We start from the raw sequence: 27457 nt of genomic DNA, 5'->3' as shown, positions 1-27457 counted from the left end.
GACCCTTACCAGACCCATGCAGCCTGGCAGACCAGAAAAGGGGGGGGGGGGAGCGAGCATCCCCCCCTCCTGAACCATACCAGGCCACATGCCCTCAACATGGGGAGGTGCTTTGGGGTCAAGGGCCTCTTCCCCACAACCCTGGCCGGTGTTTGTGTGGGTCGGTGGGCAGGGGGCTTATCGGAATCTGGAAGCCTTCTTTAACAAGGGGGCCCACAGATCCCGCTCCCCCTTATGTGAATGAGTATGGGGTACATTATACAGCTACTCATTCACCAAAAAAAGCATCAATAGGAAAAAAAACATAAACACAGTTTTTGACCGTGCTTTTTTTAAAAAAAAAAATAAAAAAACAAATGTCCCCTGATGTAGATCCGATGCCCGATGCCACCACCAGACCAGAAAAAAAAAGAAAAAAAACGCTCGGTCCGTAAAAAAGAATGACTGCCGAATGCCTATTTTGCATTTGACAGTTCTTATATAGGTAAGGGGCGGGGCCAACTGGTGACCTCACCTGGTGGCACCGTACCCTTGTTACGTCACCGACCGGTGCATGCTGGCTTCGGGAGTTCTGGTGTGAACCGAACCGGGGGGATGTACGGCCCACCTATAGTTACTGCATTTATAATACATTTAATAAAAAATACAACATTGCATTATTTTGTGTTTTTATAATCTGCCTGGATTTTACTTTTTTTAATCATCAATTTTTTTATTGTGACTTTTGAAAATGAAATTCATAGAAGACAAACCACAACAAAAGCATTTTCCCATCGTCCACAACCAGAGTTTCTTCAGAGGTTACTAGGGGTTCCTTCATCTGTGGCTGACTGACCTCCCATCTGATGGTGCCACCATAGTCAAAGCCACTTGGCAGAGCCAGTGACCACCACTTCAAGAAGACCATTCTGACCACCAATGTAAGGGACATTCTTCCCACTAACCTCCAATGTAAGGGACATTCTTCCCAATTTTTGTTTATTAAAAGTCTTGCAATCAATAATCATAAAATCAATATACATAAATAAATATATACATATTTACATGAAAAGGGAAAAAAATACATAGCAAATTCTGCTCTCAAATAAAGACTGCCTTTACAGCAAAAACAAAACTCACATCATGTCATTACCGGAGAAAATAATCTTAGTAAGACTCACACCACCACACCAGACATCCAACCTGCGAGGTCAAGAAACAAAACCACCCCCATTATGCATGCAGCCCTTCTTCAAAAAGAAGATATTAACCAACAAAAGCTAAGGGCGTGAAAGAAATAGCATAGGAAAAGAGCTCCTCACCCAGAGATGGACAGTTCACCAAAAGCAGGTCTGATATTCCTCCACGCCCTTATCCAGACCGCTCGAGGCTCCCTGCCCTTCTCAAGACCCCGAATCTTCCCAACCTCACCCAGAATATCGTACACCACCACCTCGACAGGGAGGACTTTCTTCCGCAGGGTAATCTGGCACCGTGCATTCCACGTGAAGTAACGGACAACTATACTAACTAGAAAAAGTGTATCCAAATCAAAATCCCAGCGAGTCGGGAATGCCCCGTACACCCACTCCGCATAACTCATGCGATAGAGAAAGGGGATGCCTAGAGCCCTCCCCACCCTTTTATACACCTCTATGTTAAAGGGACACTGGAGCAAAAAGTGGTCCATAGACTAAACTTTACCAACACACTCCGCTCTAGGACAATCCCGATCATCCACAGGGCGATGCTTCAGGTTCCCTCTCACATAGAGCCTTCCATGGAAAGCGAGCCAGGCTTGATCCCTAAACTTCAAAGGGATTCTTCCTAAGTTAATTAAACGCAACCCCTCCCTCATTACGGGGCCTGGGCAATCCCTTAAGGTCAGCGACACACTGAAAGCAGAGCCCAAAATCCTCTTCTCCAGAAGCTTTCTGGGGAGGGACTTGATATCCCCCACTGTCACCTGCCACTGCCTAAGTATTTTCAGACACAGGGCAACATAAGCCGGAAGCTTGCCATGTCGGACTCTCAGACTTTTCACTGGCCCGCCATCTTCCCAGCATCGCAGAAAAGGCCTAAACCAAGATTGAAAAATACCCACCCATCCGGCGGGGTCTCTGCTAACATATTACCAAGATTATACTTTAAAAAAAGCAGAGAAAAGAAAACTATAGGGTTGACCATTCCTAGACCACCCTCCCGCCTGGACAGGTAAGTTACATTGCGTTTGATCAGGTTCAGCCTATTTCCCCATAACAGTTGGAAAAAGCAGCTGTACACCCTTGCATAGACAGATTCCGGCAAGATACAGACAAAGCTGACATATAAAAAGATTGGGATCAGGTAAGTTTTAATCAAGTCAACCCTTTCCCTCAAGGAAAGTTTACATTTCTTCCAGCTTGCCACCTTGGCATTGGCATTCTACAACCTGCTTTCCCAATTTCGATGACCATAGTCACCAGGACCAAATTTGATGCCCAACACTTTAATTTCCTGCTGGGGCTCTGGGAAGGCGTCCGGAAGTTCGAAGCTTTCACCCTCCTCACCCATCCAGAAAACTTCACTCTTTTCATGATTGATTTTAGAGCCAGAAGCCCCAGTGTACTGCTCTATCACAGAAACCACCTCCTGCGCCTCCTCCATCCCAGAGATAATAACAGACACATCATCGGCATAGGCCACGACCTTCAAAGGCGGCACACCAGCAATGCCCAAAGGCACCCCACACAACGATCCACTCTCTAACCTTCTTATGAAGGGGTCGATTGCGAATACATATAGCAGGGGGCTCAAAGGACACCCCTGGCGCACCCCAGAGCCAACCTCAAAAGGCCGTCCAACCCAACCATTAACAAGTGGGAAGCTCTCAGCCCCTTTATATAATGTTTTCAGCCAATCAATAAACCTCCCCTGCAGGCCGTATCTACCAAGTAGCAAATACAGGTACTCATGATTGACTCGATCAAAAGCCTTCGCCTGATCCAATGCCAGCAAGTACTTTCTCCATCCAGCAGCCCTGCATCGCTCCAAAGCCTCCCGGACAGCTAAAATTGCTGAAAAGGTACTTCTGCCCTGGACCGAGCAGTGCTGATGATTGGACAACAAATCGCCTGCTACTGACGACAAGCGCCAAAAAAGAATCTTCGCCAAGATCTTTCTATCAACATTGAGAAGACTGATGGGGCGCCAGTTCTCAATTATTGAGGGGTCTTTACCTTTTGACAGAAGAATCACAGCGGATTGCCTCATGGAGGGAGAGAACCCTCTTCTAAACAGCTGTTATAAACCTCCGCTAAAAAGGGAGCCAGAATGGACTTAAAACACTTGTAAAATTCAGCTGTCAACCCATCTGGCCCAGGCGACTTTTTGGTAGCCAGCTTCTCTATAGCACGAACTACCTCATCCGCTGAAATTGGTTCTGTCAAATCCATCAAAGGCAATGTATAATTTCCCAATCCTGGAGTAGAATCCAGAAAGCTTTCCATCCTGTCCCGACTAAGGTCCTTTCTTCCCAGAAGGTCTGCGTAATATGACCTGAAGATCTCCAGGATCCCTGATCTGGACTTCACCAGGGAACCCGTACTATCCCTCAGAACTATGACCATCTTAACTGCTATGCCTTGCTTACAGTTCTGGTAAGGATCAGGCGAGTGATATTTCCCATAATCTCTCTCCAGAACCAAGGAGGCATGCCGGTCGTATTGACACTTCCTAAGAAGAAGCTTTACCTCCGAGATCTCCCCTGGATCTCCTCTCCTCCATACGAGACAAGACGATCAAGCTTCCTCCGCAAATGCTGGTAGGCAATATACATACCAAGCTGCTTCTTCTTACTTATGGCCTTGAAAAGTCCAATCGCCCTTTGTTTCACAAGCTCCCACCACTCTGACTTACTGCTGCAAAAGTCCAGAATAGAAACCTGTGCCTGAAAAAAATCCTCAAAGGATTGTCTTACCTCTACATCTTCCAGGAGAGCCGAATTCAGTTTCCAGGTACCCCTTCCCCTGGGTGGAGTGTCCAAGGCATTCAGAGTCACAGACAGCATACAGTGGTCAGAGAACTCCACCGCCCTCAACTCAGGAGCCGAGAAAGCAGAGTTCTCCTTTAAAAAAAACCTGTCTATCCTACTCTGACTATTCCCTCTCTGAAACGTGAATCCCGTGCTGCCAGGGCAGTGCTTAATGTGCACATCTACCAGGCCTGCTTGTCTAACCATATCTCTAAGAAAAACGCTATCATAACCCAGCCTGTCTATGGAGACCCTCCTGTCTTCAGGCCTAATTATGGTGTTAAAGTCACCTCCAAAGACAACCTGCTGGGATGTAAAAAGGAAGGGCTTGATCTTTGTGAAGAGGCATTTCCTGTCCCATTTTGACTGCGGTCCATAGATATTGATCAGGCGCAGGTCCTGCCCCCTAACAGAGACGTCTAAGACCATGCATCTCCCCATTTCTACCTCAATTACCCGCCGGCACGTTACCATATCGGTTTTAAAAAGAACCGCAACTCCGCTGCAAGGCTCAGCCGCAAGAGACCAAAAGGAGGGACCGCATCTCCACTCCCTTTTTGCTAGATGGACATCGGCCAAAGTATTGAGCCAGGTCTCTTGCAAAAATAAAATCTCAGCATCAAACTCACTGAGCAAAAATAAGGCAATATCACGAGCTCTTGCAGATTTCACGCTGGCGACATTAATGGTTGCCACCTTTATCAGAGCGGGCACTGCCATCAGGATGATTGGGGTAGTCGTTTCTTAACCTCCACCACACTCTCATCACCCGAAACAGCTCTCTTTACACTATGTGACTCCCCCTCATCCATAGATGATAAACAAATAGATAAATCCGACACCAACTCCTCCCCTGATAAAACCGAAAATGTGTTGCCAAGAGGAACCCCTCCTGGCTCTAACTGTAAGGAGGAAACGACCGCTTTACTGGTTTTCCTCTTTTTCTTTTTCTTCCTCCTTGTCCTCTCCCACCCCTCATCATCCGAATCCTCCACAACAGAGGGTGAGACATGGGACATGGACACCCCTCCCTCAACCCCATCGACCCCACCACCATCCAGCACCCCTGCACCCTCTTGGCCGCGTTTGCGGTGTCGAGAGACAGGGACTGGAGGTGGAGTAGGCCGAGGGGGAAGATCCACTATACCCGCCCCCCCCAGCAGCTTCCGCTAGTCTGGAGGATCTACGCACAGTAGATGTAGGAACAACCACAGGAGGGACAGACTCAGGGACCACATCACCAGGGGAAACAAAATCTGACACAACAGACACAGGAAGGACAGACTCAGGGACCACCTCACTAGGGGAAACAGAATCTGACACAACAGACACAGGAGGGGCAACAACAATTTCCTCTCTAACTTCAGCTGCTTCATCTTCTTTATCAAGCCTCTGCAGCTCAGTCTCCAATCCTGGCAAGTTATGCAGTGCCTCTGGGCACTGGCTATATGGATGACCCAGCTGCTGGCACAAATTGCACCGAATCTGGGTGCATTCTCTGGCCAAATGGCCTAAATCCTGGCACAGTGAGCACTTCTTGTGGGTGCAGGACGATGCAAAGTGACCTTTATCACCACATTCTTTACACACCTTAGGCTGACCTTGGTAGAAAATGGTCAGCCTATCCCTACCCAGAAAGGCTGAGCAGGGAAGGTGCTGAACTACATCGCCCAGCACCCCAAATTTTAGTGACACTGTCCAGGCCCCTGTCCATATCCCATGCTCATCAAGGACCTTCCGCAGTGGAGTGAGGACCTCGCCATATCGGCGTAGCCATACTAATAAATCAGCCTCTGGTATGGATTCGTTACGCACCAAAATGGTCACTGATTTTATCAGAGGCTGCCTTGAAATTACCTTTGGCACCAAACCACTCCACTGCTGAAGGCCCTTGCACCTCCTAAATCTCTCCCAGAAGAGATCCAAACTTTCAGGTTTTACAAACGACAAATCAAATTCATAACTCCCCACCGGGCAAATTAAAGCAAAAATATCACAGGCTTCAAACCCCATTTCCAAAATCAACTCAGCCACCCTCCCCCTTACTGGTGGAGTTCCATCCCCCACCCACCTCAACTGTACCACATTCCTCCTCCTATACCCACCAAACCTCCCTGAATTTTGACTAATAACAGAATTCCCACCACCCACCCTGGTGTGACTCCCCAAAGCTGAAGCATAGCTTCCCACATTCCTCCCAGCAGAAAATCCATCAGTTTTTTTTAAATTATCTGACACACACTTAGCAGATAACGATTGCACAGATTCGGGATTGATCTGTGCAATCGAATCTTTCCTCTGCTGAGCAGGAGGAGAAATGTCATTTTTATTTTTCCCAGCATTACTAACCCCTTCACCACCACCCACCACATTCATTGCTTTAACATTAATGTCATTTTTTATACTTGCTGGGATATTTATTATTGCTGTTGTCTTCACAGCAGAATCCATAGTTGCTGCTGCACTGGTAAGAGTTTCAGCGGTCATCTTCTCTTCCACTAGGACAGGGTTTTCAGTTGTAGAAACAGAATCCTGTTTTAACATAGCAGCAGGTAAAGCATTGCAGGATATTTCCATTGCTACCTCCATTCCACTCGCAGCACCATGTTGATCCCCTCCCCCACCAGCAATCAGCTGGTCAATCAGCCCTGGAACACTGGGAAACTCAGCTGAAGCAAACTCTTTGGAGTTTGCAGCCATTTTGCTTGTAGAGGGACTACTGGTCTCAGCAGGAGCAGAAAAATCTATGCCTGGGGTGTTAGATGCAGGTCCATCCACCTTTCTTTCACAATCTGGTGATTCTGTCAGGGATTTACCCTGCATGTCTACACCGGATTTCTCCTCAGCAATAACTGCAATATGCAGTTCCTTCTCACCTGGGACACCATCCACTACAGCAGGTGGGGCAGACATGCTGGAAGGCAGCATGGTGTACTGGGATTTCTCCACCAGTACTGGCTTTGCTGGCCTGTATCTCCTCTGCCCATCTTCAGGGATTTCTGATGGATCATCAGAAAAGACAAACTTGTCTGCTTTCAGGGGTGACTCCATCTCCTGGATGAATGTCAGGGATCCATGTCCACTCTCAACCCCCTGGCTGGTTGCCGCTGGCGATTCCCAGTCCTGATATGGGGGGAGAGGTGCAGAGGCAGATGGAGCCTGGTCATCCATTAACGGAGGCTGCTGATCCACAGAACTTGCTGATGTCTGGCTGGTAAATCGCCTCTCATTGTCAAACTTTTCTTTAAATGCTCCACTTCTGTCTTTCAGCCTTTCCAATAATAAAGATTGTTCCTTTACCTTTTCTTCCAATTCCTGTAACTCAGGCTTCATGGCTGTACGATTTTTACTCCAGGCTTGGAAATACTTGGTTTTGAAGGATTTGTGTTCAGCCTTCAAAACTTTAAGTTTTTCTTCCGCTCTCCCAATCGCCCTAAAACGATTGATAATCTTCTGGCTGAAGACATCCGCATTCTCACCAGGGCCTGGACCCACAGACAGGTCCTCCACCTCCTCCTCACTAGGCCCCGTGTCATCAGGGGGATCCCTCCCAGGGCCTCCCCCAGGATCAGGCATTGTTCCTGGGCCAAGCTAGCAGGCAAGGCCCAGGCTTGAAAAGGGCTGGTTCTCACAGAGAGCTCTTTGGGTGTGTCCTCCTCCTTCTTCCCAATTTTTGTTTATTAAAAGTCTTGCAATCAATAATCATAAAATCAATATACATAAATAAATATATACATATTTACATGAAAATGGAAAAAAATACATAGCAAGTTCTGCTCTCAAATAAAGAATGGCTTTACAGCAAAAACAAAACTCACATCATGAAACTGTCATTACCGGAGAAAATAATCTTAGTAGGACTCACACCACCACACCAGACATCCAACCTGCGAGGTCAAGAAACAAAACCACCCCCATTATGCATGCAGCCCTTCTTCAAAAAGAAGATATTAACCAACAAAAGCTAAGGGCGTGAAAGAAATAGCATAGGAAAAGAGCTCCTCACCCAGAGATGGACAGTTCACCAAAAGCAGGTCTGATATTCCTCCACGCCCTTATCCAGACCGCTCGAGGCTCCCTGCCCCTCTCAAGACCCCGAATCTTCCCAACCTCACCCAGAATATCGTACACCACCACCTCAACAGGGAGGACTTTCTTCCGCAGGGTAATCTGGCACCGTGCATTCCACGTGAAGTAACGGACAACTATACTAACTAGAAAAAGTGTATCCAAATCAAAATCCCAGCGAGTCGGGAATGCCCCGTACACCCACTCCGCATAACTCATGCGATAGAGAAAGGGGAGGCCTAGAGCCCTCCCCACCCTTTTATACACCTCTATGTTAAAGGGACACTGGAGCAAAAAGTGGTCCATAGATTCCACTTTACCAACACACTCCGCTCTAGGACAATCCCGATCATCCACAGGGCGATGCTTCAGGTTCCCTCTCACATAGAGCCTTCCATGGAAAGCGAGCCAGGCTTGATCCCTAAACTTCAAAGGGATTCTTCCTAAGTTAATTAAACGCAACCCCTCCCTCATTACGGGGCCTGGGCAATCCCTTAAGGTCAGTGACACACTGAAAGCAGAGCCCAAAATCCTCTTCTCCAGAAGCTTTCTGGGGAGGGACTTGATATCCCCCACTGTCACCTGCCACTGCCTAAGTATTTTCAGACACGGGGCAACATAAGCCGGAAGCTTGCCATGTCGGACTCTCAGACTTTTCACTGGCCCGCCATCTTCCCAGCATCGCAGAAAAGGCCTAAACCAAGATTGAAAAATACCCACCCATCCCGGCGGGGTCTCTGCTAACATATTACCAAGATTATACTTTAAAAAGAGCAGAGAAAAGAAAACTATAGGGTTGACCATTCCTAGACCACCCTCCCGCCTGGACAGGTAAGTTACATTGCGTTTGATCAGGTTCAGCCTATTTCCCCATAACAGTTGGAAAAAGCAGCTGTACACCCTTGCATAGAGAGATTCCGGCAAGATACAGACAAAGCTGACATATAAAAAGATTGGGATCAGGTAAGTTTTAATCAAGTCAACCCTTTCCCTCAAGGAAAGTTTCCATTTCTTCCAGCTTGCCACCTTGGCATTGGCATTCAACAACCTGCTTTCCCAATTTCGATGACCATAGTCACCAGGACCAAATTTGATGCCCAACACTTTAATTTCCTGCTGGGGCTCTGGGAAGGCATCCGGAAGTTCGAAGCTTTCACCCTCCTCACCCATCCAGAAAACTTCACTCTTTTCATGATTGATTTTAGAGCCAGAAGCCTCTGTGTACTGCTCTATCACAGAGACCACCTCCTGCGCCTCCTCCATCCCAGAGATAATAACAGACACATCATCAGCATAGGCCACGACCTTCAAAGGTGGCACACCAGCAATGCCCAAAGGCACCCCACACAACGATCCACTCTCTAACCTTCTTATGAAGGGGTCGATTGCGAATACATATAGCAGGGGGCTCAAAGGACACCCCTGGCGCACACCAGAGCCAACCTCAAAAGGCCGTCCAACCCAACCATTAACAAGTGGGAAGCTCTCAGCCCCTTTATATAATGTTTTCAGCCAATCAATAAACCTCCCCTGCAGGCCGTATCTACCAAGTAGCAAATACAGGTACTCATGATTGACTCGATCAAAAGCCTTCGCCTGATCCAATGCCAGCAAGTACTTTCTCCATCCAGCAGCCCTGCATCGCTCCAAAGCCTCCCGGACAGCTAAAATTGCTGAAAAAGTACTTCTGCCCTGGACCGAGCAGTGCTGATGATTGGACAACAAATCGCCTGCTACTGACGACAAGCGCCAAAAAAGAATCTTCGCCAAGATCTTTCTATCAACATTGAGAAGACTGATGGGGCGCCAGTTCTCAATTATTGAGGGGTCTTTACCTTTTGACAGAAGAATCACAGCGGATTGCCTCATGGAGGGAGGGAGAGAACCCTCTTCTAAACAGCTGTTATAAACCTCCGCTAAAAAGGGAGCCAGAATGGACTTAAAACACTTGTAAAATTCAGCTGTCAACCCATCTGGCCCAGGCGATTTTTTGGTAGCCAGCTTCTCTATAGCACGAACTACCTCATCCGCTGAAATTGGTTCTGTCAAATCCATCAAAGGCAATGTATCATTTCCCAATCCTGGAGTAGAATCCAGAAAGCTTTCCATCCTGTCCCGACTAAGGTCCTTTCTTCCCAGAAGGTCTGCGTAATATGACCTGAAGATCTCCAGGATCCCTGATCTGGACTTAACCAGGGAACCTGTACTATCCCTCAGACCTATGACCGTCTTAACTGCTATGCCTTGCTTACAGTTCTGGTAAGGATCAGGCGAGTGATATTTCCCGTAATCTCTCTCCAGAACCAAGGAGGCATGCCGGTCGTATTGACACTTCCTAAGAAGAAGCTTTACCTCCGAGATCTCCCCTGGATCTCCTCCATACGAGACAAGACGATCAAGCTTCCTCCGCAAATGCTGGTAGGCAATATACATACCAAGCTGCTTCTTCTTACTTATGGCCTTGAAAAGTCCAATCGCCCTTTGTTTCACAAGCTCCCACCACTCTGACTTACTGCTGCAAAAGTCCAGAATAGAAACCTGTGCCTGAAAAAAATCCTCAAAGGATTGTCTTACCTCTACATCTTCCAGGAGAGCCGAATTCAGTTTCCAGGTACCCCTTCCCCTGGGTGGAGTGTCCGAGGCATTCAGAGTCACAGACAGCATACAGTGGTCAGAGAACTCCACCGCCCTCAACTCAGGAGCCGAGAAAGCAGAGTTCTCCTTTAAAAAAAACCTATCTATCCTACTCTGACTATTCCCTCTCTGAAATGTGAATCCTGTGCTGCCAGGGCAGTGCTTAATGTGCACATCTACCAGGCCTGCTTGTCTAACCATATCTCTAAGAAAAACGCTATCATAACCCAGCCTGTCTATGGAGACCCTCCTGTCTTCAGGCCTAATTATGGTGTTAAAGTCACCTCCAAAGACAACCTGCTGGGATGTAAAAAGGAAGGGCTTGATCTTTGTGAAGAGGCATTTCCTGTCCCATTTTGACTGCGGTCCATAGATATTGATGAGGCGCAGGTCCTGCCCCCTAACAGAGACGTCTAAGACCATGCATCTCCCCATTTCTACCTCAATTATCCGCCGGCACGTTACCATATCGGTTTTAAAAAGAACCGCAACTCCGCTGCAAGGCTCAGCCGCAAGAGACCAAAAGGAGGGACCGCATCTCCACTCCCTTTTTGCTAGATGGACATCGGCCAAAGTATTGAGCCAGGTCTCTTGCAAAAATAAAATCTCAGCATCAAACTCACTGAGCAAAAATAAGGCAATATCACGAGCTCTTGCAGATTTCACGCTGGCGACATTAATGGTCGCCACCTTTATCAGAGCGGGCACTGCCATCAGGATGATTGGGGTAGTCGTTTCTTAACCTCCACCACACTCTCATCACCCGAAACAGCTCTCTTTACACTATGTGACTCCCCCTCATCCATAGATGATAAAGAAGTAGATAAATCGGATACTAACTCCTCCCCTGATAAAACCGAAAATGTGTTGCCAAGAGGAACCCCTCCTGGCTCTAACTGTAAGGAAGAAATGACCGCCTTACTGGTCTTCCTCTTCTTCTTTTTCTTCCTCTTTGTCCTCTCCCACCCCTCATCATCCGAATCCTCCACAACAGAGGGTGAGACATGGGACATGGACACCCCTCCCTCAACCCCATCGACCCCACCACCATCCAGCACCCCTGCACCCTCTTGGCCGCGTTTGCGGTGTCGAGAGACAGGGACTGGAGGTGGAGTAGGCCGAGGGGGAAGATCCACTATACCCGCCCCCCCAGCAGCTTCCACTAGTCTGGAGGATCTACGCACAGTAGATGTAGGAACAACAGGAGGGACAGACACAGGGACCACATCACTAGGGGAAACAAAATCTGACACAACAGACACAGGAGGGGCAACAACAATTTCCTCTCTAACTTCAGCTGCTTCATCTTCTTTATCAAGCCTCTGCAGCTCAGTCTCCAATCCTGGCAAGTTATGCAGTGCCTCTGGGCACTGGCTATATGGATGACCCAGCTGCTGGCACAAATTGCACCGAATCTGGGTGCATTCTCTGGCCAAATGGCCTAAATCCTGGCACAGTGAGCACTTCTTGTGGGTGCAGGACGATGCAAAGTGGCCTTTATCACCACATTTATTACATACCTTAGGCTGACCTTGGTAGAAAATGGTCAGCCTATCCCTACCCAGAAAGGCTGAGCAGGGAAGGTGCTGAACTACATCGCCCAGCACCCCCAATTTTAGTGACACTGTCCAGGCCCCTGTCCATATCCCATGCTCATCAAGGACCTTCCGCAGTGGAGTGAGGACCTCGCCATATCGGCGTAGCCATACTAATAAATCAGCCTCTGGTATGGATTCGTTACGCACCAAGATGGTCACCGACTTTATCAGAGGCTGTCTTGAAATCACCTTTGGCACCAAACCACTCCACTGCTGAAGGCCCTTGCACCTCCTAAATCTCTCCCAAAAGAGATCCAAACTCTCAGGTTTCACAAACGACAAATCAAATTCATAACTTCCCACCGGGCAAATCAAAGCAAAAATGTCACAGGCTTTAAACCCCATTTCCAAGACCAACTCGGCCACTCTCCCCCTTACTGGCGGCGTTCCATCGCCCTCCCACCGCAACTGAACCACATTCCTCCTCCTATACCCACTAACCAACCCCCCAACAAACCTCCTTGAATTGCGATTACTAACCAAATCCCCACCACCCACCCTGGTGCGACTCCCCAAAGCTGAAGCATAGCTTCCAACATTCCTCCCAGCAGAAAATCCATCAGTTTGTTTTGAAACATCCGACACAGACATAACAGATAACGATTGTACAGATCCGGGATTGATCTGCACAATCGATAAATCTTTCCTCTGCTGAGCAGGGGGAGAAATGTCATTTCTATTTTTCCCAGCAATATTATCCCCTTCACCACCACCCACCACATTCATTGCTTTATGATTATTGTCATTTTTAATACTTGCTGGGATATTTGTTGTCTTCACAGCAGAATCCATAGTTGGTGCTGCACTGGTAAGAGTTTCAGCTGTCATCTTCTCTTCCACTGGGACGGGGTTTTCAGCTGTGGAAATGGAATTCTGTTCTAGCACAGCAGCAGGTAAAACACTGCAGGTAACTTCCATGGCTGCTTCCATTCCAAAAACAGCAGCATGCTGATCCCCTCCCCCACCAGCAATCAGCCCTGAAACACTGGGAAGCTCTGGTGAAAGTGAAACAGACTCCTTGGAGCTGGCAGCCATTTTGCTTTCAGAGGGACTACTGGTCTCAGCCAGACCAGCAAAATCCATGTCTGGGGTGTCAGATGCAGGTCCATCCACATTCACCTGATGGTCCGGGGATTTCACGGTCAGGGATTTTCCCTGCATGTCTGTACTGGTTGTGTTCACAGCAGAATCTCCAATAGGTAGCTGTAGGCAAAGCTCCTTCTCACCTGGGACACCATCCACTACAGCAGGTGGGGCAGACATGTTGGATGGCAGCATGGTATACTGGGATTTCTCCACCATTACTGGCTTTGCTGGTTTGTATCTCCTCTGCCCATCCACAGGGATTTCTGATGGATCATCAGTGAATGCAAACTTATCTGCTCTCAGGGGGGACTCCATCTCCTGGATAAATGTCAGGGATCCATGCCCACTCTCAACCCCCTGGCTGGTTGCCGCTGGCGATTCCCAGTTCTGGCATGGGGGGAGAGGTGCAGAGGCAGATGGAGCCTGGTCATCCATTAACTGAGGCTGCTGATCCACAGATGCTGATGCTTGGCTGGCAAATCTCCTCTCATTATCAAATTTTTCTTTAAACACTCCGCTTCTATCTTTCAACTTTTCCAGTAATAAAGATTGTTTCTTTACCTTATCTTCCAATTCCTGTAGCTCAGGCTTCATGGCTGTGCGATTTTTACTCCAGGCCTGGCAGTATTTGGCTCTGAAGGATTTATGTTCAGCCTTCAAAACTTTAAGCTTTTCTTCAGCTCTTCCAATCGCCCTAAAACGATTGATAACCTTCTGGCTGAAGACATCCGCATTCTCACCGGGGCCTGGACCCACAGACAGGTCCTCCACCTCCTCCTCACTAGGCCCCGTGTCATCAGGGGGGGTCCCTCCCAGGGCCTCCCCCAGGATCAGGCATTGTTCCTGGGCCAAGCTAGCAAGCAAGGCCCAGGCTTGAAAAGGGCTGGTTCTCTGAGAGAGCTCTTTGGGTGTGTCCTCCTCCTTCTTCCCACTGACCACCAATGTAAGGGGCATTCTTCCCACTGACCACCAATGTAAGGGACATTCTTCCCACTGACCACCAATGTAAGGGACACTCTTCTCACTGATCACCAATGTAAGGGACATTCTTCCCACTGACCACCAATGTAAGGGACATTCTTCCCACTGACCACCAATGTAAGGGACACTCTTCTCACTGATCACCAATGTAAGGAACATTCTTCCCACTGACCTCCAATGTAAGGGACATTCTTCCCACTGACCACCAATGTAAGGGACATTCTTCCCACTGACCACCAATGTAAGGGACATTCTTCTCACTGATCACCAATGTAAGGAACATTCTTCCCACTGATCACCAATGTAAGAGACATTCTTCCCACTGACCACCAATGTAAGGGACATTCTTCTCACTGACCACCAATGTAAGGAGCATTCTTCCCACTGATCACCAATGTAAGAGACATTCTTCCCACTGACCACCAATGTAAGGAACATTCTTCCCACTGACCACCAATGTAAGGGACATTCTTCCTACTGACCACCAATGTAAGGAGCATTCTTCTCACTGACCACCAATGTAAGGGACATTCTTCCCACTGACCTCCAATGAATTGGCTATAGGAAGGGTTGCCTGAGACCTGAAGGGTAAAAGGCGGAGACTGAATTAGGGAATAATTTGTCAGCAAACAATGTAACAAGTGGAACGCTAATCTTTACAATCAGAACCGGCCACATATTACCGCGTCTTCTACTTCAACCACTTAGATCCCATTGGTCCAAAGAGGCCACTAATAGACAGGAAATGCTTGTGGGTTAGATGACCTGCAGAGAGTCTTGTGACAACCCCTCTACAGCCCCTCCCCCTCCGTTGTCCAATAATGATGTCCTTGTATTTTTTTTTTCCTTCACAGGGTGAGAGATATACTTTGGGAGATACAAAATTTGACACGCTCACAGACTTGATTGAGGGGTACAAAAAGAGGCACATAGAAGAGGTATCGGGGGCCCGCGTCTACCTCAAGAAGGTGAGTGGACAATGCGTACCGGGGAAGATCTGACTCCTCATGGGTGGTCCATCACACCCCCAGCTAAGGCTCCACTCACACCTATGCATGCTGCTGTTGAGCAGTTCTGTAGTGATTATTGCGGTGCTTTTTACTGCAATTTGCGTTTTTTTAATGCTTTTTTTGGGAGGAAAATTTGTTGAGCAGATTTAAAATCACAGTAAAAACGCACGACATGCTTTTCTGCAGCTTCTCTATTGAAGTCTATTGAACCAAAAAAACAAAAAAAAAGCACCGTTTTGCGTTTAAAAAAGCCCTTGACCCTTTCCAAAAACGCAGAGGCACAAAAATCCATTGATGTGAACGTGTTCTATAGGAACCCATGGTAACCACTTCTGGCCTGGAAGGTTTTACCCCCTTAACCACTTCCCGCAAACTGACGTACCTGTACCTGTCCCTGTGCCTGTCCCTTTCTCTATAACTGTCCCTTTGCCTGTACCTGTCCCTGTACCTGTCCCTTTCCCTATACCTGTACCTGTCCCTTTCCCTATACCTGTCCCTGTCCCTTTCCCTATACCTGTACCTGTCCCTTTCCCTATACCTGTCCCTGTCCCTGTGCCTGTCCCTTTCCCTATACCTGTCCCTTTCCCTATACCTGTCCCTGTCCCTGTGCCTGTCCCTTTCCCTATACCTGTCCCTGTGCCTGTACCTGTTCCTGTACCTGTCCCTTTCCCTATACCTGTCCCTGTACCCGTCCCTTTCCCTATACATGTCCCTGTACCTTTCTCGGTCCCTGTACCTGTCCCTGTACTTGTCCCTGTCCCTTTCCCTGTACCTGTCCCTTTCCCTATACCTGTCCCTGTCCATTTCCCTATACCTGTCCCTATACCTCTCCCTGTACCTGTCCCTTTCCCTATACCTGTCCCTGTCTCTTTCCCTGTACCTGTCCCTTTCCCTATACCTGTCCCTGTCTCTTTCCCTGTACCTTTCCATACACCTGTCCCTGTACCTGTCCCTTTCCCTATACCTGTACCTGTCTCTGTCCCTGTACCGGTCCCTTTCCCTATACCTGTCCCTTTCCCTATACCTGTCCCTTTCTCTGTACTTGTCCCTTTCCCTATACCTGTCCCTGTACCTGTCCCTTTCCCTATACCTGTCCTTTTCCCTATACCTGTCCCTTTCCCTATACCTGTCCCTGTCCCTGTCTCTTTCCCTGTCCCTGTACCTGTCCCTGTACTTGTCTCTGTACCTGTCCCTGTACCTGTCCCTTTCTCTGTCCCTGTCCCTGTCCCTGTACTTGTCTCTGTACCTGTCCCTTTCTCTGTCCCTGTCCCTGTACGTCGGCTCAGGGAAGGGTTTGTAGTGGGATGATATGCAGCTGCTGACATCACCCCGGTACCGTTTATTAGAGTCGGCGGTCGGCTTTCAGGAGATAACAGCCGATGGGACTCAGCAGCCGCTCGGACATTCCCGACATATCCCAGCGAGTGGGAGGGGACATCCCCCCGTCCCTCCGCCGCCTCATGCCTCTCTTCCCGGGTCTCCCATTCCACCAGGAGACCCGAGCAACGAGCCAACACATGCACCAGCTGGTTGGAGTCCCGAACAAAGCCAGATACGGCTTCCATCGGGTCTCCGATGTAGTAACCCGGAAGCAACGTCACGACATCATGACGTCACTTCCGGTTTACTCGGCTGCTCACGGCGCCGAATTGAAAAAAACTGTCATTATTCAAAAATGCCGATTTTGGCATTTTAAACACATTGAAGTGCAGTGGAGGGGTTTGGTGTCTTTTAGACCCCCCATCCCTCCATAAAGAGTACCTGTCACTGCCTATTACTGTCACATTCCCCCCAATCCCTCCATAAAGAGTACCTGTCACTGCCTATTACTGTCACATTCCCCCCGATCCCTCCATAAAGAGTACCTGTCACTGCCTATTACTGTCACATTCTCCCCCGATCCCTCCATAAAGAGTACCTGTCACTCCTATTACTGTCACATTCCTCCCGATCCCTCCATAAAGAGTACCTGTCACTCCTATTACTGTCACACTCCCCCCGATCCCTCCATAAAGAGTACCTGTCACCCCTATTACTGTCACATTCTCCCCCGATCCCTCCATAAAGAGTACCTGTCACTGCCTATTACTGTCACATTCCCCCCGATCCCTCCATAAAGAGTACCTGTCACTGCCTATTACTGTCACATTCCCCCCGATCCCTCCATAAAGAGTACCTGTCACTCCTATTACTGTCACATTCCTCCCCGATCCCTCCATAAAGAGTACCTGTCACTGCCTATTACTGTCACATTCCCCCCGATCCCTCCATAAAGAGTACCTGTCACTGCCTATTACTGTCACATTCCCCCCGATCCCTCCATAAAGAGTACCTGTCACTCCTATTACTGTCACATTCCTCCCCGATCCCTCCATAAAGAGTACCTGTCACTCCTATTACTGTCACATTCCCCCCGATCCCTCCATAAAGAATACCTGTCACTGCCTATTACTGTCACATTCCCCCCAATCCCTCCATAAAGAGTACCTGTCACTGCCTATTACTGTCACATTCCCCCCCCCCCGATCTCTCCATAAAGAGTACCTGTCACTCCTATTACTGTCACATTCCCCCTGATCCCTCCATAAAGAGTACCTGTCACTCCTATTACTGTCACATTCCCCCCGATCCCTCCATAAAGAGTACCTGTCACTCCTATTACTGTCACATTCCCCCCGATCCCTCCATAAAGAGTACCTGTCACTGCCTATTACTGTCACATTCCTCCCGATCCCTCCATAAAGAGTACCTGTCACTCCTATTACTGTCACATTCCCCCCCCCGATCCCTCCATAAAGAGTACCTGTCACTGCCTATTACTGTCACATTCCCCCCGATCCCTCCATAAAGAGTACCTGTCACTCCTATTACTGTCACATTCCCCCCGATCCCTCCATAAAGAGTATCTGTCACTCCTATTACTGTCACATCCCCCCGATCCCTCCATAAAGAGTACCTGTCACTCCTATTACTGTCACATTCCCCCCCGATCCCTCCATAAAGAGTACCTGTCACTTCTATTACTGTCACCTTCCCCCCGATCCCTCCATAAAGAGTATCTGTCACGGGGGGAATGTGACAGTAATAGCAGTGACAGGTACTCTTTATGGAGGGATCGGGGGGAATGTGACAGTAATAGGCAGTGACAGGTACTCTTTATGGAGGGATGGGGGGTCTAAAAGACACCAAACCCCTCCACTGCACTTCAATGTGTTTAAAATGCCAAAATCGTCATTTTTGAATAATGACAGTTTTTTTCAATTCGGCGCCGTGAGCAGCCGAGTAAACCGGAAGTGACGTCATGATGTCGTGACGTTGCTTCCGGGTTACTACATCGGAGACCCCATATTTAAATTTTCTATCAACTGGTTTCTGGTACCAGTATCGTGGTGCAGCAGTAGGAAGGGACCTAAATCACCTCTGATAGCGCAGGAACCACCCACACACACCTAATTATCTATATTATATTGTCAATAAAATATACGTTTATGAGATTTGTAAATTAGTCCATTCCTTTTTTACTCACAATTTGTACAGTGTCACAACTTTTTTGGAATTGGGTTTGTATATATATATTTTTTTTTTTTAGCAAAGACTCTGGAGAATAAAATGACGATCGTTGCAATAGTTTTTGTTACGCTGTATTTGCGCAATGGTCTTTCAAACGTATTTTTTTGGGAAAAAAAATGCATTTTACTGCATTTAAAAAAAAGAAACAGTAAAGTTAGCCCAATTTTTTGTATATTGTAAAAGATGATGTCACGCCGAGTAAATAGATACCTAATACGTTATGATTTAAAATTGCGCACACTTGTGGAATTGCGACAAACTATGGCACTTCTATAGGTGACGCTTTAAAAAATGTTAACAGTTACCAGTTATGGAGGGATCGGGGGGAATGTGACAGTAATAGGCAGTGACAGGTACTCTTTATGGAGGGATCGGGGGGAATGTGACAGTAATAGGAGTGACAGGTACTCTTTATGGAGGGATCGGGGGGAATGTGACAGTAATAGGCAGTGACAGGTACACTTTATGGAGGGATCAGGGGGAATGTGACAGTAATAGGAGTGACAGGTACTCTTTATGGAGGGATCGGGGGGAATGTGACAGTAATAGGAGTGACAGGTACTCTTTATGGAGGGATCGGGGGGAATGTGACAGTAATAGGAGTGACAGGTACTCTTTATGGAGGGATCGGGGGGAATGTGACAGTAATAGGCAGTGACAGGTACTCTTTATGGAGGGATCGGGGGGAATGTGACAGTAATAGGAGTGACAGGTACTCTTTATGGAGGGATCGGGGGGAATGTGACAGTAATAGGAGTGACAGGTACTCTTTATGGAGGGATCGGGGGGAATGTGACAGTAATAGGCAGTGACAGGTACTCTTTATGGACATTTGAGGAATAGGGACCACCTATGTAAAAAATTGAATAGAGGCTCTTCAGTTGGCAACTTTCCTACCGGAGAAGAGCCCCGAGGTCGTGCTAGGAGTTAAGGACCACTTAGGACAAAAGCACCCCGATACGGACCCTGAGAGGTATCCCGGGACCACGAATAGGACCCTTGAGACAGGACATCCAAGCCTTTGACCACCCAACCGGGGGACAAATATATATATACAGGCGATTCATATACTCCATTAAGGTGAGAGTTTAGAACACCTAGAGGTGACACCTGGTGGAGGAACAAGTCACAGCACCCCTTTTTCTTGCACGGAAGCACTTTGTGATTTAAGTTGAAGATACACAGTTGGATTTTGATTTTTTCTGTGGTGGAAAGAAAAAACGGACATTCACTGAATACTGCACTTTATTAATTTAATGAGTTTAAAGATTTTGTTGATATGATATGTATTTATTGAAGATTGAAAGCACCCAGCACTTTATAGTTTGGAATACCTGGCTTAACACTTTATAGATTTATATTGAATTATTCAAATTTCGGTTTGATTGAAGTTTATTATATCCACAATCACAAGGATAAGGAATAGTGTAACAACAGCACATTTTTTGACACTACACATATATTTCAATCACAATCAATAGTTTATTTATTTTTTCTCCACTTCTGAAGCGCGCCACACACCCCCATATTTAAATAATATAGATAACATATCAAATATTGAAATTGAGACATTTTGAAATGTCATGGCAAATATTGGCTCATTTTGGATTTCATGAGAGCTCCACATTCCAAAAAAGTTGGGACAGGTAGCAATAAGAGGCCGGAAAAGTTAAATGTACATATAAGGAACAGCTGGAGGACCAATTTGCAACTTATTAGGTCAATTAGCAACATGATTGGGTATAAAAAGAGTCTCTCAGGGTGGGTGTGCCTCTGGGTGGGCGTGTCTCTCTGGGTGGGCGTGTCTCTCAGAGTGGCCGTGTCTCTCAGAAGTCAGGATGGGCCGAGGATCACCAATTCCCCCAATGCTGCGGCGAAAAATAGTGGAGCAATATCAGAAAGGAGTTTCTCAGAGAAAAATTGCAAAAAGTTTGAAGTTCTCATCATCTACAGTGCATAATATCATCCAAAGATTCCGAGAATCTGGAACAATCTCTGTGTGTAAGGGTCAAGGCTGGAAAACCATACTGGATGGCGGTGATCTTCGGGCCCTTAGACGGCACTGCATCACATACAGGAATGCTACTGTAATGGAAATCACAACATGGGCTCAGGAATACTTCCAGAAAACATTGTCGGTGAACACAATCCACCGTACCATTCACCGTTGCCGGCTAAAACTCTATAGGCCAAAAAAGAAGCCAAATCTAAACATGATCCAGAAGCGCAGGCGTTTTCTCTGGGCCAAGGCTCATTTACAATGGTCCGTGGCAAAGTGGAAAACTGTTCTGTGGTCAGACGAATCAAAATTTTAAGTTCTTTTTGGAAAACTGGGACGCCATGTCATCCGGACTAAAGAGGACAAGGACAACCCAAGTTGTTATCAGCGCTCAGTTCAGAAGCCGGCATCTCTGATGGCATGGGGTTGCATGAGTGCGTGTGGCATGGGCAGCTCACACATCTGGAAAGGCACCATCAATGCTGAAAGGTTTATCCAAGTTCTAGAACAACATATGCTCCCATCCAGACGTCGTCTCTTTCAGGGAAGACCTTGCATTTTCCAACATGACAATGCCAGACCACATACTGCATCAATTACAGCATCATGGCTGCGTAGAAGAAGGATCCGGGTACTGAAATGGCCAGCCTGCAGTCCAGATCTTTCACCCATAGAAAACATTTGGCGCATCATAAAGAGGAAGATGTGACAAGGAAGACCTAAGACAGTTGAGCAACTAGAAGCCTGAATTAGACAAGAATGGGACAACATTCCTATTCCTAAACTTCAGCAACTTCTCCTCAGTCCCCAGACGTTTGCAGACTGTTATAAAAAGAAGAGGGGAGGTCACACAGTGCTAAACATGGCCTTGTCCCAACTTTTTTGAGATGTGTTCATGCCAAGAAATTTAAAATCTATTTATTTTTCCCTTAAAATCATACATTTTCTCAGTTTAAACATTTGATGTCATCTATGTTGTATTCTGAATAAAATATTGAAATTTGAAACTTCAACATCATTGCATTCTGTTTTTATTCACAATTTGTACAGTGTCCCAACTTTTTTGGAATCTGGTTTGTATATATATATATATATATAATATTAATTTTTTTTTTTTTTTGAGGGTTTTAAGTAATTTTCTAGCACAAAATACTGATTTTAACTTGTAAATAACATGTGTCAGAAATAGGCCTGGTCCTTAAGTGGTTAACGACCAGGCCATTTTTTGCGATTCAGCACTGCGTTGCTTTATCTGACAGCTGCGTGGTCGTGCGACGCTTCACTCAAATAAAATTGACGTCCTTTTTTCCCACAAATAGCACTTTCTTTTAGCGTTATTTGATCACCTCTGCGATTTTTTTATTTTTTTTTTTGCTATAAACAATTAAAAAGCGACACTTTTGAAAAAAAAAAAAAAAAAAAAAACAATATATTTTACTTTCTGATATAAAACATCCAATAAAAAATGTTTTTCATCATTTTAGGCCAATTTGTTTTCTGCTACATATTTTTAGTAAACAAAAATCCCAATAAGCGTATTTTGATTGGTTTGTGCAAAAGTTATCGCGTCTACAAACGATCCGATGTTTTTATGGAATTTTTATTTTTATTTTTTTTTACTAGTAATGGCGGCGTTCATAGATTTTTAGCGCGACTGCGACATTGCGGCGGACGAATCCGAAATCTAACTGACACTTTTTTTTGGGACCAGTGACACTAATACAGGGATCAGTGCTAAAAAAAAACGCACTGTCACTGTACTAATGACACTGGCAGGGAAGGATCAAAGGGTTTAAATGTGTGCCTAGGAAGGGTTTGCTAAGTGGGGGGGTTGCACTGATTGGGGACAATAGAGATCCGTGTTCCTGCATAAGATCTCTATCTTGTCCCCGTGCAGAACGGCGATCTGCCTTGTTTACATAGACCGCCGTTCTGCCTCTCCTGGGGATGATTGCGGGTGGCCAGCAGACATTGATGATTGACATCCCCGCTAGCCAATCAAGGAGCGATCACACCTCCAGGGGGCGGTCATGCCATCTAGTGGCTATTGAAGTAAATGATGTACACAGCAGAGAGACCACTGCTTCCACAGCACAGATAGACCACTGCTTCCACAGTAGAGAGACCACTGCTTCCACAGTAGAGAGACCACTGCTTCCATTCCACAGCACAGAGACCACTGCTTCCACTGCAGAGAGACCACTGCTTCCACTGCAGAGAGACCACTGCTTCCACAGCTGAGAGACCACAGCTTCCACAGCACAGAGACCACTGCTTCCACTGCACAGAGACCACTGATTCCACAGCATAGAGACCACTGCTTCCACAGCACAGAGACCACTGCTTCCACTGCACAGAGACCACTGATTCCACAGCATAGAGACCACTGCTTCCACAGCACAGAGACCACTGCTTCCACTGCACAGAGACCACTGCTTCCACTGCACAGAGACCACTGATTCCACAGCATAGAGACCACTGCTTCCACAGCACAGAGACCACTGCTTCCACTGCAGAGAGCCCGCTGCTTCCACTGCAGAGAGACCACTGCTTCCACTGCACAGAGACCACTGCTTCCACTGCACAGAGACCACTGATTGCACAGCATAGAGACCACTGCTTCCACAGCACAGAGATCACTGCTTCCACTGCAGAGAGACCGCTGCTTCCACTGCAGAGAGACCACTGCTTCCACAGCTGAGAGACCACAGCTTCCACAGCAGAGAGACCACTGCTCCCACAGCAGACAGACCACTGCTTCCACTGCACAGAGACCACTGTTCCCACAGTAGAGAGACCACTGCTCCTACAGCAGAGAGACCACTGCTTCCACAGCAGAGAGACCACTGCTCCCACAGCAGAGAGATCACTGCTTCCACAGCACAGAGACCACTGCTTCCACAGCACAGAGAGACTGCTGCTTCCACAGCACAGAGAGACCACTGCTTCCACTGCAGAGAGACCACTGCTTCCACAGCAGAGACCACTCTACATCTACAAACTATGGGATATATTTATAGAATTTTTTTTTTTTTTTACTAGTAATGGCGGTGATCAGCGACTTATAGCGAGACTGCGATATTGTGGTGGAAAAACTGACTTTAACCGCTTTATGACCGCCCACCGCAGTTATATTGCGGCAGGCAGCTGCTCCTGCGCGAACCGCCATAACTATACGTCGGTCACGCGCAGGAGGCTAGGGGGCGCGCTACCGCTCGTCAGTGGGGAAGGCAACTCCGATTGCTACCTGACACCCGCGATCGCTGCCCGCTGAGAGAGAAGGACGGTCGGATGTTGTAATCACAGCTGACCGTTCTTCTCCCTGGAATGATCATAGTGTGCCTTCTATATAGGAACACATGTCTCTATGATCATTTCACAAGCCACACCCCACACAGTTAGAATCACTCCCCTAGGGTCACATTTAACCCCTTGATCACCTATACTGTTAACCCCTTCCCTGCCAGTGTCATTAGTACAGAGATAGTGCATATTTTTAGCACTGATTACTGTAGTAATGTCACCGGTCCCCCCAAAAGTGTCAAAAATGTCAGTTAGGGGTCCGATCTGTCCGCCGCAATGTCGCAGTCCCGCTAAAAATCGCTGATCGCCGCCATTACTAGTAAAAAAAAAATACAATAAAAATGACAAATCTTTCCCGTAGTTTGTAGATGCGATAACTTTTGCGCAAACCAATCAAAACACGCTTTTTGCGATTTTGTTTTTTTTTTTTTTACCAAAAATATGTAGCAGAAAACAAATTGGCCTAAAATTTAAAAAAATTTTGATTTTTACATTTTTTTGGGGAACGTTATATAGAAGAAAGTGAAAAATATTATTATTTTTTTCAGAATTGTCGCTCTTTTTTTGTTTATAGCGCAAAAAATAAAAGTAACACAGGTGATCAAATACCACCAAAAGAAATCTCTATTTGTGGGGGAAAAAAAGGACATCAATTTTATTTGGGTGCAGCGTCGCTGTACCCAAATAACTTGGGTAAAGTAACGCAGTGCTGAATCACAAAATATGGCCTGGTCATTAAGGGGGAAAATCCTTCCGGTCTTAAAATAGTTAACTGATACTTTTGGGGGGACCAGTGACATTATTACAATAATCAGTGCTAAAAATATGCACTGTCACTGTACTAATGACACTGGCTAGGAAGGGGTTAACATCAGGGGCAATTAAAGGGTTAACTGTGTGCCTAGCCAGTGTTTTTTTTACTGTGGGGGAGGTGCTTTTACTTGGGGAAGACATGGATCCATGTTGCAGAGACAGGGCTGCTGTTAGAAATCGTGGGGCCCCGTACAGACTACCTGGCAGGGCCCCCCCAAGTAAAATATTAAAGATATATTTAGCTAAAATTACAACAAAATCACTATTATCAGACACAAATATAACATAACTCGCTTAATTCCTGCTAAGTCTAAAAAAAAACCTGTTAAATAAAAAAGAAGATGAGATGAGAAAAATATACAGGCTGGGCAGTTGGAGCTCAGAGATCAGAGAGACAGAGAGAGAGAAACAAAGTTACAAATAAACTCCTGAGCAGAGATAAGTGCTGGGAGGGGGGCCCACAAGGGAGGGGGATTAGTGAGGGGAGGGGGCCCACACAGGGAGGGGGATTAGTGAGGGATGACTGTCTTTTTCTCAGCAGATAAAAGCTGATAGCAGGGAGAGGGACAGATCAGATTCAGGTACTGGAGGAAGATTTCTGTATTTGTTGTCCTTCTCTGTGTGGGCCCCCCTGTGTGCTCGGGGCCCCCTACAAGAGGGCTGGTGGTCCCCCCTATCAGCGGCCCTGTGCAGAGACACAGGATCAATGCCTTCCCTCCTGTCAGAACCACAGTCTGCCTTCTTTCTGCCTCTCTGCAGGATGATTGGCCGGTTTCGGTGAACATCAAGTCCGCCGTACCCGCCACTCGGTGTATAATCACAGCGGGAGCGTGCCGGCGGCGGCGCGCGTTGGTGCCCCCTATGCGGATGTGCAGGATGATCCTGCGCAAAGCAGCCGCCCTGTAGCTGTAAAACTGCTATAGGGCGGTCAGAAAGTAGTTAAGCTTTGACAAAAGAAGAAAACTGGAAGCTGATTGGTTTCTATGCTGAGCTGCGCCAGATTTTGCACTCTCCAGTTTTAGTAAATATCCCCCATTTTGTTGACTCCTTAGTGGTCTTTGTGAATCCGTCTCACCCCTCTCTTTGTTTCTCACACAGCCGTACTATTCTACGAGAGTCAATGCCGCCGACATAGAGAGCCGCATGAAACAATTAGACAAAAAGTCCGAAAAAGAGGAGGCGGCCAAGGCAGGATTCTGGGAGGAGTTTGATGTAAGTCTCACACACGCGGGCTGTGCCGTACTTGCCAGACCAGTAAACAGGATTGTGATTGGTTATTCTTTGCTGCAGAACTCAGCACTTTGTTTTTTGTTTTGTTTTTTGTTTTGTTTTTTTTATTGTTTGTTTGTTTTTTTATACTCTTTATTGCAAATCAAAAAAAGGACTCAGCACTTTGGGGTTTTTTTTTTTTCATACTCTTTATTATTTCTAATAACTATTTCATTTTTTCACTGTTAATTTCACCTTTTCTAGTGCAGCTGCATATTATTTTGGTTAGCGCACCCTTATTCATCTTTTCATACTCTTTATTGCAAATAAAAAAAAAAGGACTCTGCACTTTTTTTATTGTTGTTTTTTTTTTTTTTTTTGTTTTGCTTTCTTTTGTTACATTTTTTTTTCATACTCTTTCTTGCAAATCAAAAAAGGACCAAGCACTTTTTTTTTTTTTGTTTTTTTTTTATTTTTATTTTCCTACTTTTTATTGCAAATAATAAAAAAAGACTCAGCAGTTTTTTTTTTTTTTGTTTTTTTACTTTTTTTGGCTTTTTTTTTTCATACTCTTTATTGCAAATCAAAAAAAAGGACTCAGCACTTTGTTTTTTTTTTTTTGTTTTTTATTTTATTTTTATTTTCCTACTTTTTATTGCAAATAATAAAAAAAAGACTCAGCAGTTTTTTTTTTGTTTTGTTTTTTTACTTTTTTTGGCTTTTTTTCATACTCTTTATTGCAAATCAAAAAAGGACTCAGCACTTTGGTTTTGTTTTTTTTTTTTTGTTTTATTTTTGTTTTCTTTTGTTTAATTTTTTTTCATACTCTTTATTGCAAATCAAAAAAAAGGACTCAGCACTTTGTTTTTTTTTTTTTTTGTTTTTTATTTTATTTTTATTTTCCTACTTTTTATTGCAAATAATAAATAAAGACTCAGTAGTTTTTTTTTGTTTTTTTACTTTTTTGGCTTTTTTTTCATACTCTTTATTGCAAATCAAAAAAGGACCAAGCACTTTAGTTTTGTTTTTTTGTTTTCTTTTTGTTTTCTTTTGTTTAATTTTTTTTCATACTCTTTATTGCAAATCAAAAAAGGACTAAGCACTTTAGTTTTGTTTTATTTTTGTTATCTTTTGTTTAATTTTTTTTTTCACACTCTTTATTGCAAATCAAAAAAAGGACTAAGCACTTTGGTTT

At 46.0% G+C, this 27457-nt stretch overlaps 1 protein-coding gene across 1 annotated transcript in view; it reads left to right on the top strand.

Annotated features, from left to right (window-relative positions):
* The window catches only part of PTPN6 (protein tyrosine phosphatase non-receptor type 6), a 165785-nt gene that overhangs the window by 111009 nt on the left and 27319 nt on the right, over positions 1-27457 (top strand). The window contains exons 5-6 of the mRNA XM_082267377.1: positions 15213-15326; positions 26152-26265. Coding sequence (XP_082123503.1) covers positions 15213-15326; positions 26152-26265 — 228 coding nt within the window. The remainder of the gene's footprint in view (positions 1-15212; positions 15327-26151; positions 26266-27457) is intronic.

This window comes from Pelophylax lessonae (assembly GCF_965119305.1).
Source record: "Pelophylax lessonae genome assembly, chromosome: 9".
NCBI lineage: Eukaryota > Metazoa > Chordata > Amphibia > Anura > Ranidae > Pelophylax > Pelophylax lessonae.
This window is presented reverse-complemented; position numbering and strand designations above follow the sequence as displayed.